Source organism: Gopherus evgoodei, chromosome 1, assembly GCF_007399415.2.
Source record: "Gopherus evgoodei ecotype Sinaloan lineage chromosome 1, rGopEvg1_v1.p, whole genome shotgun sequence".
Classification (NCBI taxonomy): domain Eukaryota; kingdom Metazoa; phylum Chordata; order Testudines; family Testudinidae; genus Gopherus; species Gopherus evgoodei.
This window is the reverse complement of record NC_044322.1, coordinates 138,158,260-138,175,888: the sequence shown is the minus strand read 5'-3', so window position 1 is coordinate 138,175,888 and position 17,629 is coordinate 138,158,260. Positions and strand designations below refer to the sequence as shown.

The 17,629-nt window shown below is 43.8% G+C and overlaps 1 protein-coding gene across 1 annotated transcript in view; it reads right to left on the bottom strand.

Annotated features, from left to right (window-relative positions):
• Positions 1-4,583: 4,583 nt before the first annotated feature.
• GRPR (gastrin releasing peptide receptor) overlaps positions 4,584-17,629 on the bottom strand; it is a 30,904-nt gene continuing 17,858 nt past the window's right edge. The window contains exons 2-3 of the mRNA XM_030552033.1: positions 10,019-10,370; positions 4,584-4,976 (exon numbers count right to left, since the gene is read on the bottom strand). Coding sequence (XP_030407893.1) covers positions 4,584-4,976; positions 10,019-10,370 — 745 coding nt within the window. The remainder of the gene's footprint in view (positions 4,977-10,018; positions 10,371-17,629) is intronic.

Below are 17,629 nucleotides of genomic sequence, written 5' to 3'. Positions count from 1 at the left end.
TTCCATTCTATGGCCACAGCTTTACTTCCATACTGATCAAATTATGAAAATTGCCTATATGTTTATCAATATGCCATATTTCCTGTTTCCTTGCTAGGTTAAAAAACGTCCTTTAAATGAAAAATGAGGTGTTGCTGCTCAGAGTAAAAGGCAATCTTTTCTGCCCAAAATAAATATTTGGGTTCAACCATATCAAACTTATATTCCACCCTATGCTTGTTTAGTTATTGTTGCCATGCAGCATAAACATTTGAGGGTCTATAATTACATATTTGACCTAGTGCAATATTTAGAAACACTGGGTTACAGTTGCGCTATTGGTGCAGAGCTGCATGGTGAATGAGAGAGCTGGATTCGTACCTTTCAATTGCAGAGCTTTTCTTGTCTTTTTAGATTGTTTCTGGTGTTTTTCCTATGAACAATTCTAAAAGAATAATTCTAAGCCAATGCAATTTTAAACTGAAATCCTGGCCGTGGCTCTGGCCCCACTGAAGTCAAAGGCAAAACTCCTCTGCTGTGTAAAGCATTATAGTCTGATTAAACAATAGTTTGGCTTGATGTATACCTTGTGTAACTCCAGGTTACTGTTTAGTGCTAAAACAAAATACAAAAAACAAATTTCCTGACACTACATCTTGGGCCAAATCCATGGTCATACTGAAATCAAGAGTAAAATTGCTTTTGATTTCAATGAGGATTCAGGCCTTTGTAGTTCTGTGGCAAATTACATCATGTTTTTGAAACTGGGACAATGAGACAAGCAATAGACTACAAAAAATACAACCCCAAATATTTCATCATCCTTAAAAACAAACAAACAAACAAACAAACCTCTCGAAGTCTGTGTCCTTCCTGATGTCCTAGGCTGTGTTTTTCTGCTACTTTAGCACAGCGATGGGCCAAAAACAAGTACCAGTTTAAGACTGGCAAGAAGGCTGCAGAGAAAATTTGTTCTTTGCAAAGAAAACACATTTGACGAATCTGTCTGGGCCAGCCCGGTTCAATTCTTTGCTATCTGAAAATTTTCCATCAAAACTTTTTTCAATGGAAAACTGGATTTTTGACTAACCGGAGACTATTTTGAGGAAAGTGGATGCTTTCTGAAATATTTTTGGCAGAAGACCAGAAACTGATTTTTTTTCTGCCAAACCCCAAGACCTTTTCAGTTTTTAGCCAAAATATTTTGGTTTTCCGTTGCTAAAAACCAAACACTTTTTAAGGTTTTCAAATTTTTGATGAAAAGTTGAAATTTTCAGCAGAAATATACACACCCGCACCTCTGACCAGCTTTAGAAGTGAAGAACAAAATTGAGTCATCAGGAGACTACAGTAACAGACAGTCATACACGAATTTGTAACTAGGAAGAACTCTCTTCTTTCTCTGCGCTGTCCCATCCTATCTTGTGCACCAAAATTAGTACATTTGCTTTTGAAGAACAAACGGTTTGTGTTTGTATTTTTAAATCAGAACAGCAAATCTCTCCAATTCTGCCCTCATAGATCTCAGTATTCATACTTGCAGCAGAAAGGTGAAAACTAACAATAGTCAGTTAGCACCAGACTCTAATGGGTTATTCACACTAAGGGCTTGTCTACACTTACTGGGGGATTCACGCACAGTGACTGATGCATCAACGGTCGATTTAGTGGTCTAGTGAAGACCCGCTAAATTGACCACAGATCGTTCTCCCATTGACTCCTGTTCTCCACCTGAATGAGAAGCCCAAGAGGAGTCAACGGGAGAGCATCTCCAGCCGACATCGTGTAGCATGGATCCCGCGGTAAGCAGATCTAAGTACGTCAACATTAGCTATGTTATTCACATAGCTGAAGTTCTGTAGACAAGGCCTAAGTAGTGCCCTGATCTACAAGTAGGTCCGTCTGACATCAGTGGGACAACTTATACTGTATGGTACCACTCAACATCGGTTAAGCCCTAAACAGTTTCCTCATCATGTCTACTAATTCACATTGGTTGAATTTACTTAATTACTAGAGCAGTGGTGGGTAAGCTGCGGCCTGTGGGCCCCACTCAGCCCATCAGGGTAATCCGCTGTCGGGTCACGAGACAATGTTTACATTGACTGTTCACAGGCATGGCTGTCCATAGCTCCCAGTGGCCAGCAACAGCAAACCAGGGCCACTGGGAGCTGTGGGTGGCCGTGCCTGTGGATGGTCAATGTAAACACTGTCTCACAGTGTGCCAGCGGATTATCCCGATGGGCTGCATGCGGCCCACAGGCCATAGGTTGCCCACCACTGTACTAAAGCATGGAAAATATTTATTGCAAAATCCAAAACCACATATATTCCTCTCATTTGGGATTTCCTGAACTGCTTGAAATGCAACCCAGAATCTCTCAAAGGTTCCCAAACCTGGGCCTAATCTGATGAGTAGGGCCCCACCAAATTCCTGGTTCATTTTGGTCAATTTCATAGTCATAGGATTTTTAAAATCATAAATTTCATGATTTCAGCTATTTAAACCTGACATTTCACAGTGTTGTAATTGTAGGGGTCCTGACCCAAAAAGGATTTGTGTGGGGGAGTCACAAGGTTATTGTAGGGAGGGTTGCGGTGCTGCTACCCTTACTTCTGTGCTGCTGCTAGCAACGGTCTTTCTTCAGAGCTGGGCACCTGGAGAGTGGCAGCTGCTGGCCAGGAGCCCAGCTCTGAAGGCAGAGCCACCGCCAGCAGAAGTGCCAAAGTAATTGCATGGTATTGCTACCCTTTCTTCTGCACTGTTGCTAATGGGGCGCTGACATCAGAGCTGGGTGCCCAGCCAACAGCCATCACTTTCTGGTAGCCCAAATCTGAAGGCAGTGCAGAAATAAGGGTGGCTATATCGCGACCACCCCCCAAGATAAATTTGTGACCCCTCTACAACTCCCTTTTGGGTCAGGACCCCCAAATTGAGAAAAAATGGTCTCCCCCATGAAATCTGTATAGTATAGGGTAAAAGCACACAAAATACCAGATTACATGGGAGGAGATCAGATGTGTTTTTCAAAGCCATGAATTTGGTAGGGCCCTAGTCATGAGATCCCAGAACAATCTATGGTTTCACGTTTAAAAGAGGCAAAACTAGTTTCTACAGTTGTGAGTGCTGAGTTAATATAACTCACAAACTAAAATTCAGAGGACACACACTCGCATAGACTGAAACAGCAGGAAACCAAGCCATGAACTGCTGAACATCCAATGTCTACCCTTGGAGGCAGGCAGGCAGGCACCTCCTGTTGAACTCAGTGGGCGCTGGGTGGTTTTGGTCTGATTATACCCCAACCATTACATTATATTTTTGCATTTTCAATACAAATTTACCACCAAGTTTTGCTGGTTTCATTCTGTCTTTCTCTTTGATTCTCCCCCAACAAGGTGCACCATTAACTCAGCATTCACTGCTCCACGGGTCAAATTCTGCTCTCATTTGCACTGGTTTGCTTTAAGAGGTTTGTAACCGTACAGCTCGATCTATATCACAGTTATTTCAATGGGAATTGGATTTTGCCGTATGTTAAAGCAGGATTTGCAATCTGCAGTATCTGTGGCACATTATCTTCCTATTTTGAGAATAATGGATGCCATGGTGCCCTAACCACTAGGCAGCGGAAAATACTGAAGGCCTGATTCTCCACCAGTTTTATGATTTCAGTGGAGATACAGGTATAAAGCTGCTGTAATGGGTTTGAGATCAGGCCCTGAGTTTTTAATGGCATTCACTGTACACCCCCATATTACAATACATCCCCACAAAGAACTTCTGTGCTTCATTTGACATTTGTTGTTCATCTTTAATCAAACACAACTAAAATTCTGGATTACACATTTAATAATGTAACTCCCCATTATTTTGCCCCCCGAAGAGAAGAACAGAGTAGTCAGTAACTCTCAAAGTGCTGTGCTTTTTCTTCTGCAATATGGCAAAATGCGCACACTCAAACTGTAAACATCTTCTAACTCACATTTATTCAAATGTTACTGCTTTCACACTGATAGTGTACAAGCTACTATTCATTTCAGATGGGGCCAGCGCACTCCAGTAAACACTGTGAAAATCTTTTTACACTATGAATACTGTATTCAAAACATTTACAAATATTTGACAGCTCTAGGAAATGATCTACACTTAACTTTTTTTAAAAGGCTCTCAGTCATTTAGATAAGTTTACTTCAGCCAAAAAACAAGACAGAAAAAAAAAAACCCATGAAGCTGTTTCTGCAAACAATGGGACAAATCTTGAATCCCTTACACAGTTTTTATGTGACTGTGGTGGGAGTCTGCCTGAGTCAGAACTGAGGCAAAACTATGGACCTCAAGATTTGACTCCAAGCCAATGATGGCCTGGTCTTATAGGGGCTGAATGCACTCAACTCTCGTTAAATCGGTGGGCAATAAAGGCATTCAGCACATCTCATGAGGCGTTCACTATGACGGTGTCAGGCCCTAAGTACCTGGAAGTTCTTGTATGCAGTTGATTTCTCTATGCATGTATGCTACGCATTATCCCTGCAAAGCAGAGCAGGTAGCCATACTAACTACACTGCGCAACAGTTTCCAAAGCTGTCCCCTGCCATGTGCCCTATACACAGCCTTCATTACAGATGTGGTTGCCGTTGATGAGGCTGAAGGTGGCCACTGAATGGTTGGTGCTCTTGAGGGAGGTCATTCGGGTGGTGCTTCTGCCCATGCTTTGGGACCTGATGAGGAGACGGGTTCTGCAGCACAACAGCTGATTGTTGAACTGTTTCCTAAAACTTTTGCTGAGCAAGTAGAGTGCGAAAGGGTTTACACAAGAGTTAGCAAAGGCCAGGATTCGCGCACAGATGCTAGTGATGAAGTGCAACACTGAGGTGTCTACCTCTGAATAATGGTAGGACCGGTATAAATAGATGATGTGATTAGGAAGCCAGCAGAAAGCAAAGAGGCACACAAACACCAGCACTGTCTTGGCCAGACGCTTCCGTGAATCGATCTGAAAAGAACCAAGAGAAAAGTAGATTAGCAAACGTTCCTCACTTTGCCAAAAGCTGGTGAAATTGGAAGTTAATTACTTTTTCTGTCACAAGGGAGTGGATGGGGAGGGGGGAATGAGACAGTGAATGCAGAGGAGTCTGGACTGGACAGGACTTTAGCACTGAGTGAGTCAGCTGCCCAAAAAGTTAAAAACCAAACAACTAAATTATCTCTTCTATCCTAAAGATAAAACTCAGGTCAACTAATGCTCAGTGACTAACCCCAGCATAGTCTATAGAAGTCCAAAAATCAGCAACTTATTAGCCATGGTAGGGGCTACCTAGCATACTGCACAGAGCACAAATATGTTACTGCCTGGGGCCATGTGGTATACATACACGTATATAATGCCAGCAGGTGGGATCATTGTTTCTCCTTCATAGAGTCTTCTTCCCCAGCTCCTGTAGCCTTTCTTTCTCCTCCCTCAGGCTTTTTGTATATTTCCTTATTTAAACCCCTCTTAGTCACCTGGGTTTCTTTGTTCTATGCTTGGTAACTTTTCTCCAGAAAAACCCTCCCTCAGAGAAGATGGATAAAAATGGCGTTCTCCTAAGTTGCAGTCACTCTTCAGCTTAACGTTTTTATGCTCAAACAACCATCATTAATGTTAAGTATTCCCCATTGTCCTTCATCTAATGAGTACTAGCTGCATGTTCTGTCACCATTGATGGATCCACATACATATAGGCTTTTCAGGACACAGAAATGTCATGATACAATTTAATAATACCATCCACCATTCTTAAATTGCACAGACAGAACCCACAACTTGTCACAGGGCCCATCGCAGAAATGACTGCTCCCGTCTTCCAGCTCAGATCATGATGGAAGAAGGCTGACGTGCAATGAAAGGACAAACGCCCTGAAGCCTGGCCTACACTAGGAAAAGCTGTATTTTTACCATATAATAGTTAATGTGTTACACAGACAGGGCAAGCTGCGGTTTTACATTGATTTAGAGGGTGAAGGTGAACCTTAAGGGAAAATCCTGAGGGGGAGCCTAGGGTTCACCTTGGGCAGCTAAATTGAAGTAAAGCTACAACCTGCCCAGTCTGCACTAGGGTGATGCAGTATGTTCTCCCCCTCTCTCTCATTGTACAAACATATCTATCTTCCTAAAGTAGACAAGACCTTAGACGGACCCACCATCCAAAAGAGGAAGACACAGCTGCTCCACCCAGGGAACCTCTAGACAGTCTTGCATCATGGGAGATGCAGTGCCTCTTGGAACTTGCTGGCACAGACAATGCACTACCACTTGCCTTAAGAGGCTGTTGTGTGCACGGTGCTTTGTGGTCATGCCCTACCTCCTCCCCACCCTTCTTAGAGTGGCTCTTGCCGCTAGCTCCACTTGCTCTGCATGTAAGTCTTGAAGTTGTGAAAATCACTTGTGGCCACCCTGCTCTTCTATATTAGTGCAGCAGCTGGGCACATGCAGGCCCTTGCAGAGTAATGGGCTCGGTTCTGATTGCTTCAGCTGAGAAGGGTGAGAGCTCAAACTTTGGTATGCCTACATAGCAAAAGCTGTGCATGGGCTCCCTTACCCATGCCTGACTCCAGCTGGCGTAGGCAACAATATCAATGAAGACAGCACAGCATGGTAGGGTGACCAGATATCCTGATTTTATAGGGACAGTCCTGATTTTGTGTTTTTTCTTATATAAGCACCTATTACCCCCACTCTGTCCCGATTTTTTACACTTGCTGTCTGGTCACCCTACAGCATGAGTTAGCAAGTTGGTTACATACCCAGGGTCCATGCTGGGCTCTCAGTACCTGTTCTCAAATTGTTGCTGTGGTTTCTTCACTGCTTTTGTTACCTGCTAGCTTGGATAGACCTCAATCTTTCTAGACTACTGTACCCTTTTCAGGAGTCTGATTTGTCTTGTGTACTCCCAAGTTTCAACTCACTTAAAAACTACTTGTTTACAAAATCAGACATAAAAATACAAAAGTATCACAGCACACTATTACTGAAAAATTGTTTACTTTCTCATTTTGCCATATAATTCTAAAATAAATCAATTGGAATATAGATCTTGTACTTACATTTCAGTGTACAGCATACAAAGCAGTATAAGCAAGTCATTGTCTGTATGAAATTTTAGTTTGCACTGACTTCACCAGTGCTTTTAATGTAGCCTGTTCTAAAACTAGACAAATATCTAGATGAGTTGATGTACCACCTGGAAGACCAATGCGTACCCCCAAGGGCAGGGGAGGGCAAACTTTTTGGCCCTAGGGCCACATCTGGGTGGGGAAATTGTAGGCAGGGCCATCAATGTAGGGCTGGGGCAGGGGGTTGGGGTGTGGGAGGGAGTGCAGGTTGTAGGGCAGGAGGGTGCGATGTGCAGGAAGGGGCTCAGGGCAAGGGGTTGGGGTTCAGGAGGGGTGCGGGTTGCAGGAAAGGGCTCAGGGCAAGGAGTTGGGGTATAGGAGGGATGCAGAGTACAAGGTGTGGCGGGGGCTCAGAGCAAGGGGTTGGGGTGTAAGAGGGGGTGCAGAGTGTGGGAGGTGGTTCAAGGCAGGGGGTTGGGGTGCAGGAGGGGTGCAGCAGGGGTCTCAGGGCAGGGAGTTGGGGTGCAGGGTGGAGGGTGCAGGGTGAAGGAGGAGTTCGGGGTGCTGGCTCCGGCCCAGTGCCACTCACCTCAAGCGGCTCCATGGTGGCAATGGGGCGCAGTGGGGCTAAGGCAGGCTCCCTGCCTGCTCTGGCCCTGCACCACTCCTGGAAGTAGCCAGTATGTCCAACATTGGCTCCTGGGGGTGGGGTGCGGCAGGCGCTCTGCTGTGTGCTGCCCTTGCCTGCAGGTATGACCACCAAAGCTCCCATTGGCTGTGGTTCCCCGTTTCCAGCCAATGGGAGCTGCAGGGGGCAGTGCCTGCAGGAGAAGGCAGCGGATGGAGCCCTCTGCTCCCCCCACCCTGCACAGGGACGTGGTGCTGGCTACTTCCAGGAGCAGTGCAGGGCCAGGGCAGGCAGGGAACCTGCCTTAGCCCTGCTGCGCCACGGGGCTGGTAATCCAATGGGCCAGATTGAAAGCCCTGATGGGCCAGATCTGGCCTGCGGGCTGTAGTTTGCCCTTCACTGCCCAAGGATATACGTACCCCTGGTTGAGAAACACTGGTATAGACTAACCCGTGCACAGCTTTTGCTAAGTAGTCATATTCAGAATCCCAGCTCTCATCCTCGTAAAATTGAAGGAGAGTTAGATAGGTCTCCTTTGAGGTATAAATGTTTATAAAGTGTATCAAAGTATGATCAGCCACTACTTTTCACACCCCTTATGTATAGCACTGAACAATTATTCTGTACTGTTTCCACTGCATGAGGCAAGATTTGAGACTTTTTGTGCTCTGATCCAATGTGGCAAATGCTATATTCTCATTACTCACATGGAAGATTTGAGTCAGAAAGTCAAATCCCAAAGCACTATAAGTGCCTTGAGAATTAAGCTGGTCACAAAAAGCAGAACTTGTCCCATGATAGAAGCAAGCACGAAGCAGGCAACAGAACATTGGCATAGCACGTCATGACTTTATTTTGTGTTCTTTTAATTGCATAAGCTGAAAATTAGCTATTGAATTCAGAAAAGATTGACATGTACCAGATGACAGTCAAATGTCCCCAAAGATCTAACTGTAAATTAAACTCTGTGGGATAAGTCTCTCCATGAGTGAGCTGTACATATATATATTTTAATGTATCTTTAATTTGATACTGAAGCTATTGTGGCCCACATCTGCACTATGAAGAAAGGAAACAATGCAATAAAGAAATCAATATCACTTATCTAAAACAGAGACCTATCACTATTGAATGCACTGCAGGAGTGAAATCATTGACTGACTGTGCTGGAGCAGACGTACTTTTTGCTATCTTTATAATGCTGTATACAAACCTTTGGAGAAAGGACAGACGAGAAGTGACTCCTTATACTTCTAGTACACTTTAGTGGGTAATCAAATCAATTATCAAACAGGCAGAAAGGTGGGAGTGGTGGGAGAGAGACTTATAAACATTCAAAAGTAATGTACGATAAGTCCTTTTTAATATGCTGAAAGCACATCTTTCCACTCATGTGGTGCTACCTGAGACCTAGTGATGAGAAAATTTCTAAAGGTTCAAGAAATTCAGTTCAGATATGTTACTGACAGACGGTGAAGTCATTGTACAATGACCGCACTCAGGCTAACAGCAGACTTAGAGCCTAAAACATAAAAACATGGACCTCTACTGATTGAGCTAAAGTAGCAAGGGCTTCCCTACACGAGAAAGTTGCACCAGCTCAATTTAAGATGAGAATTTAAACTGATTTATTGAAACTAGTGCAAAACTCTGTATTGACACACATTTCAGTTTAATCATGGCTTATGTTAGTTTACTTGAAATCAAGTAGGAATCAGTTTAAGGGAGACTTAAATAATCCACCTGTAAACTGAAATAGGAAAGTCCACACAGGGGGTTGTACTAATTTAAAACAGTTTAAAAGCAATTCAAGTTAAAGAAGTTTAACTTTCTCATTGAGACAAGATCTAAGGGTAGCAGCATACTGGAGCAGGAAGGGTATTTCCAGCTTGAGAAGACATACCTGTGCTAGTTCTGATCAACCTAGTGTGCTAAAAATAGGAGTGGAGCCACACTGGTGCAAGCAACTAGTCCCCCAAGTACATGCCAAGGGTCTCATACAGGATTGTTTTTGGGGCAGCTAGCCCAGCTCACTGTTTGTGCCCCCATAGATGCTGTTATTTTTAGTACTCTATCTTGATCAAAGCTATGAAGGGCATGTCTGCCTGAGCTGGAAATTAGGCCATCTCCAGTATAAACATACCTTAAGTGGATACCTTAGCTGGAAGCAGTAGAGGATTCCCACATTTCCAGTCACTAAATGGAAACAGAGATCCATACTCTCCAAGTGTAAGTTTCTCTCTTCATGGTACAAACTTCATGTCATTCCAGTGCCCACGAGGGTAATGTACTTTCAAATAAAAATAAATTCATACCTGTTTCTGAACATGTATGTTTCCTTCCACAGGTATGTTGTAAGCACTCCGGATCAAATTTTTAGCAATGAAATAGTAATACACTGAAATTACCGATAGAGGAATGATGTAAAAGATCAGAAATGATGCCATTGAATGAATTTTTGGATGTAGCCCATCAGAATGCGGGTAAGGGGCACAGCTGATGAATGTTTTGTTAGTGTCTCTGTCATAGAAAGGATGCAAGTCAGAAAACACAACTTCAGGTATGGCAAGCAGCATGGATAAAATCCAGATCATAGCAGCTTTCATACAAATCTTCATCAGCGCATGGGGGGCTTGGATATCCATTGGCCTCACTATCGCTTTATACCTAAGAGCAAAGAGAAAGAACTATTACTAACTATGACGTTGAACAATAGTCATACTGGGTCAAATTTATCTTTGTCCAATCTTTCACTGATTTCCCTTTTCATTTTGGAAAATCCCAACAACAGTTTTCAACTGGTGCTGGTTGAAATTTTTAACATTTCTGAAATTTTGCAATCAGCTCAATTTGTCACCAGTTAATTCAATTTCAGGTGTATTGATTTTGAACATGTGCAGAGATATTCTCAAATCCATGTATGTGTACAAATGGCATTAAGAGGAAGTAAAAGAAATGAGTGTACTTTTAAAGCATAAACACCATGATACTACTACTACAAGTATAAAACTTCATTCAGTATTGTTCAAGGAAACTAGACCAGATGTTGCTTAAAGCGTTTGTAAAAGCTGCTGGTGACTTCTTTTGGAGTTGATGGCACACAGCACTTCTGAAACTCAGACCTTGTGCTTTCAAAATTGTAACAGACATTCTACCTATTTTAATTACTTATGTGTGGTCTAGGACACAATTTCAATTTGTCCGTAATTAATTGTATCCAGATTAAATAGCATGTGGTGATTTATAGAAGACAAGTTATGAAGAAAGAAATTGTATGCTACATTTTGTAAATATGCATAACAGATTTTGTGTTTCTGTACACTTTTTCCTTCCAGAATTTCAAACTTTTTTAAAAAGTTTGAATTTCCAGTTCAGCACACAAGCAAAATATATCTGAATCTCATATGTAGAATGAAAAACCCATATAACAAAATAGCCACATATAAAAAGAACTCCAGATTGAAATAGGTGCATTTAAAAATTCACAGTTCATAAATATATTTAAAGTATAAATTAGAAGTAAGAGATGGCATTTAGGAAATAATATCTATAGGTTTTATACAGTATTATTCTATTAATCAGACTCATGATAATGGAATTTATATCCCATTCTATACTTAAAATCTAGATATTTTTATTTGCCCAATCCCCTTTTAAAAGATTATATGGAAAATGAATCCTTATGGAGTTAGGGGCTAAGTGGTCATCATAGAATAAAACATAAATGGCAACTCACTTTCTCATAACTGTTCTTCGAGGTGTGTTGTATATGTCCATTACACATCAGGTGTCTGTGTATCACATGCATCGGTGCTGGGGAGTTTTTCTTAGTGGTACCCATATGGGTGGCTCTGCCCACTACTGGACTCCTCATACTCTGAAGCAAGAATATAAAGGGTGGAGTTTCCCCCTGCCCCCTTCAGTTCCTTCACACTGGAACCGATAGTAGGCTCTGATGCATCAGGAAGAGAGGGTGGGTCATGTAATGGACACATGCCTACAAACATCCTGAAGAACAACAATTATGAGAAGATGAGTAACCATGTTTTTCTTCAAGTGCTTGCATATGCCTGTTATACTTTAGGTGACTCCCAAGATATTACCGCAAGAGACAGGGCAAGAAGTCTCATCAGAAGAAGCACTGCTTCCCAACATTGGCATGCTCCTATGATGCAGCATACAGTGTTTGGTGACAAGTATCAGAGGGGTAGCCGGGTTAGTCTGGGTCTGTAAAAGCAGCAAAGAATCCTGTGGCACCTTATAGACTAACAGACGTTTTGGAGCATTGCTCCAAAACGTCTGTTAGTCTATAAGGTGCCACAGGATTCTTTGCAGTGTTTGGTGAGTGTATGATTCGAAGACCATGTCGCTGTCTACAGATGCCCATAACTGGGATTGTGCCACAAATGCTGCTGAGTTTGAATGAGCTCTTGTTGAGTACTCTGTGCGTTTCTCAAGAGGCATTGCTCCACTATAGCACATTGTAATGCAGCTGGTGATCCATTTTGAGTGTCTGAGTTGTAATGGGGTGGTCTCTCATATATGCAGTAAAAGAGGCAAAGCTGAGGAGAGACACCAAAAGGCTTTGTTCTATGTAGGTAAAAAGCCAATGTTTGCTCAATGTCCAAAGTATGGAGCCTCTGCTTGTCTTTATGTGTATGTGGTTCAGGAAGGAAACTGGCAGGTGAATAAACCTATTCAAATAGAAATTGGCCTTTGAGAGGAACCTGGGATATTTTCTCAACTGAACCTTGTCTTTGTAGAAGACTGTGGAGGGTGGATCTGTAACCATGCATTCTGTTCTCTCCTCCTTGTGATGGAGGTAATGGCCTCTAAGAAGGCTACCTGTGCTGACAGATTCTAAATGAGCATGATGCTAAGAGCTCACAAGGTTGGTCAATAAGCACAGGCAACTGCAGATTTAAATCCCAAGAAGGTGTTGGGTCTCTACAATCTATCAAGACCCTAAAGGAACCTGGTAGTGATTGGGCAAGTGAAAACAGTCTAATCATCTGTGCAAGAGTGAAATGCCAAGATAGCTGACAGATGTGCCCTGATGGAGCTAAGGGCTATATCTGACTCTTAAAGGTACAAAAAATGGTCCAGAATTATGGGAGATAGCCCAGATGGAAATACACTTCCATTTACTCAAGTAAGTAGCTCTTGTGGATGGCTTTCTGCTATTAAGGAGCACTTTATGACCTGCTACTGAGCAATGTGACTCCTCTATATTCAGTCACTGATGAACCATGCCATAATGTGTAGCACCTGGCCATGATTCTGTGTCAGGAGATCTCTGGCTATTGGTAACAATAAAGGGTCATGAGTGGACAATTTGGAGAACTCTGTCTACCACATCTGTCTCAGCCAGGCTGGAGCTATAAGGATCGTCTTGCCCTGATCGTGCTTGAGTTTTAGAATCAGGGAGCTCTTTGTTCCATGGAAATAGGAAAGTGTCTGACATTGACTCTGAGGTGTGTCCAGCCCTGGAACAGAGGTGGAGCTACTTTCTGTTCTGTCAGGCTGCAACCAGATCTACAGATGGGAAACCCCCTACCCTGAATACCATGCTAGAACATTTGTGTTGAGGGACCATTCATTGTCCAAAATGAAGGACCTGCTCAGACAATCCATCAGGCTATTTCGAACCCCTGGCAGTGTGTTGCCTAGAGACTAACCAAGCTCTGAATGCACCGGTTCCACAACTTGGCTGCCTCCAGACAAGGCACTGTGGTAATGGCATTCAGCACCTGGTTAGTTTTGTCCCAAATGTGAGGCAGGAGCTGCTGAATGTACAGAATATTGTGCTCAATTTGGGGACTTCTATGTGTAACCTGGCCTCATGGACAGTCCACAAACTCTGGGCTCAGAGGTTGCCCAGATGTACTTCCCAACCCATAGCTGAGACATCAATTACCAGTCATGGTAGGGAGAGGGTGGAGAATGAGAGAATGGAACTCCCTTGCACAAATTGTCTTGACTCATTCACCAGGTCAGAGATGATAGTATGCTATCCAGGATGCACACTAGCACATCTGGATGATGAATATGAGGGTGATAAACCTACTTGAGCCATACCTGCAAAGCTCTGGTGTACAGCCTGGTGTGTGGGGTGACATGCTACCACATGACCTCAGTGTGGAAGAATTCTTCACATTGGTCTGAGGACGGTTCTTGAGGGGTGCACAGAGATCCGATATAGTGTGAAATCTGGAAAGAGGCAGGAAAGCGCTGGCCAAGGTCAAATCCAAAATTGACCTGATGAGCTCTATCCTCTGAACATGCACTAAAGATTGCTCAGTTTCAGGCCCAGGATATTGAGAAGACAGAATGTCTAACAGACAGTGGCCTGTACCTGAATTGTCGGAATGGAATTTGATATTTATGTGACATTCTTTTTGGCCACCAGCAGAATGGAGGAAGGTATTTGCCAAATTGTTTTGCTCAATTGTGATGCTTATGGACAGGGACAACCTTCCCTGCTGTTGTGGGATGGAGAATATCAAAAAGTTTGTGAGTATTCTCTTCCACAATCTCCAGCTGAATCTCCAGGGAGATTGCCCAGGAGCTCCTGGTGTACCTTAAAGTAATATGGTACCATGGAGAATGCCTCCTGTACCAGGACCTCATCAGCAGATGAGGATGATGCCTGCCAGGAAGGTAAAGCTTGACAATTTCCAAGATTGCTTATGTGGTACCAGGGCAGATTGCAGCTCCAGAACCAGTTCCAGCGAGTCCTGAGTTTTGAAAGTCCAAAGGCTGATCAGTACTGACCATGACTGGTTTGTTGGTGTGGGCTGGAGAAAGAACTTTCAGGAGGGAGCTATTTGTATGGGGAGTGGTGAAGTAGATCTAGCTGCAAGAGGCATCCTTGAGGGAAACCAGTGAAGCCATTGAGGGGGCTCATATGGCACTGGGCTCCAAGCATGCCTGACCGAATGTCCCAATCCCTGGCTGAAGCCTCTCAGAATCCCAGTGGTGAGTATGGGAACGGGACTGAGCTCTGGACTGTCAGTACAAGGATATCCTAGTCTACCTCAAATTCCAGTGAGGAATCTGAGGAATCTAATAGCCAGGGTGTTGCACAGCCAGGATGGGATTCTTGGTGATTCATCTGGATCTGAGTCAAGCATGCGGTACCAGAGGAAGCACAGACAGCTTCCCAGCTACCAGCAGCATGCAGTGTAGAGGAACTGGTACTGAACCAGAGAAGTGAGTAAGTACTGGGCCTGTGGGCGGTGGTGCCTAACTAGAGTACTCTGGTACCGATGGCTGCACTGAGCCCTGACAAGGATCCTGGGCCTAGAGCAAGGGTGAAGGTGGTACTGACAGGCACAACAAGCCTCTGGTTGCAACACAGGCCACTGGTATTGGAATAGACAGGGGCTACTGACCTGCTGGAATAAGGGATGATGGAGCCATTGCAAATGATGTGGTAGCCAGTCTCAACAGTCCCTGAGAAGACACTGGAGTTGATGACTCAGGTCTGTCCATGTGAGTTGGAACTGGAAAGTGCAAAGCTGAAGGGTGCACAGGTACTGGATCAACCTTCTATAGAGGAGTCCCATTTTCTGGACTTTGAAGAACTGGATACCAATTTCTTCCTCAGCTTCTGAGTCTGGGGCTGTTCCAGAGTTGTGGGATTCAAAGAAGATGGTCCTGGTGGTGGGGATCTCCTCTGGCTGTGGTCTGCTAGCAGGGCTGGGGAAGCAAGATGGGAAGGAATCTCCAAGGAATAACCTTTCAGTGACTGAAGGGTTCTGATGCTGGTCTAAGGGTGACCTCCATAAGTATATAATGAGATGTTCCTCTCTGTTTTTTTGACCTGATATTAAAACCATGACAATGGAGAATCTATCTCCAAAGTGAGCATCACCCAAGCACTTGCAGTAGCGTGAATGAGGGTCACTAAATAGGCATAGCCTTTCTGCAGCTCACACAAGGTTTAGGCCCCAGGGACCTTGGCATAGGCTCCCTCAGTACTGGGAGGGGCCCGGAGGCCCCCCTGACAGAAAAAAAAAAGTAGAATTAAAAAAATTAAAATTAAAGAAGCAACATTTTTTTTAATGTCAAACAATGGGGAAAAAAACCCACTACATGGAAGAGAACTTTGTTTGCGAGGAACCCCAGTGCTCTGACCACAGATGGTAAGGAGGAATAGAAGGAAGAACAGGGTGATTCTCTCCTTTATACCCTCACTTCAGAGCACAAGGAGCTTGCCAGTGGATGGGGCCACCCCCATGTGTGTCACTGGGGAAAACTCTACAGCACACTGTGTATGACATGCATACACGTACAGTGTCATTGGGGCGACTCTAGGTATTTTGCTGCCCCAAGCATGGCAGGCAGGCTGCCTTTGGCGGCTTGCCTGCAGGAGGTCCCCAGTCCCGCGGATTTGGCGGCACGCCTGTGGGAGGTCCACAAGCTGAGGGACCAGCGGACCCTTCGCAGGCATGTTGCTGAAGGCAACCTGCCTGCCTCCCTTGCAGCAACTGGCAGAGTGCCCCCCATGGCTTGCCGCCCCAGGCACACACTTGGCATGCTGGTGTCTGGAGCTGCCCCTAGGTGTCATGTACAAATGCAAGCACTCAAAGAAGAATTGTTCTATATAGGAGGCTATTCTATACATGAGGTAATACAAGCCTGTATTCATACTGTTATACATCAGGATTGTAGTAGTTAACTGGTGCATTGTGCTAGGGCTACACCTTTGGCGATATTATGCAGAGTATGTTAAGATATTTATGTGGTCTGGGAGCACAAAGTTTTTAGAGAATGAAATAGCATGACTTCTCATTTGCTTTTGAGCTTGAATCAGCTCTTCCCCCACCCCCACTTTCCCCCTCCACTACTCTTTAGAGATTTCTGCTGAGGATGTTTAATCAATCATGCGGTTTATAATTAATTAAAAAACCTCTTGTCTCCATCTCAAGAGCTGCCTCAGGATATCTGTGACTTCAATGGCAATTAGTTCTGCTCTTCTACTTAAGCATTTTTATATGATGGGTCAAATGGTATTTTAGGCATGGTAGGGATTTTTCTAATGTCCACCTGCTAGTCTAGAATTTATCTTTTCCTCCTTCTGTCAGTAGCAAATATATCAACTTTTTTCCAACTAACCGCGAGGCTGGCATCTGCAGTCCCTTGTGATGTGTATTATTAATGATTGTACTGAATGGCACATACTGCAGAGCTCATGCTACTCCCCTGCAAGCAAAACTCATCCCCTCAGGCTTTGTCATCATCACCAGGACATTTTATCGTGTTTGCAGACAGTTGTGAAGAATCGAGTTAAGCTGACACCAGGTGAATCAAGATTTTCCCTCTTCTGCACAGGCAGATTAGCTATGATCAGCATCACATCGACCGATCACAATAATACTCATTTTGTAATAAAGGCCAATCTCTTGTGGCATAACTGGTAGCCATTTGGATGCCATTTCTACCCCCAAATGACAAATTCAGTGAAGTTTCTTGAAGGCTTTTTCTAAATCTAAATCACTCAGCATTATAGCATCCTGTTTGTTGGGTCACCTGTTCAACAGGTAAACATTCTTCAGAGTTGAGTACTAGGTTCAAAATGGTCTCTACCCAAAAATATCTACAGACATATCCACATTAACTGCTGTGCAGCCAGTGATATATTGTCCAAAAGCACTTTTATACAACATTGAATGTCCAGAAATAATACTGAAAACCACAGTGGGGTTTCTTTTGTCCCTAACTTCATGCACAATTGAGCCAATGGAAGGCTTTCCACTGAAATCAGTGGGAAGACATTGGATCAGACCAATGGATGGGTAGAAGTACAGGAATCAACATATTTGCTTCCGTGGCTACTAATGCCATATATTTTGGGGTGCAAAAGAGGGCTCAGGGGTAGGGCAGCAAAGATTCCTGTAACTGTTGTGTATTTGGTTATCATG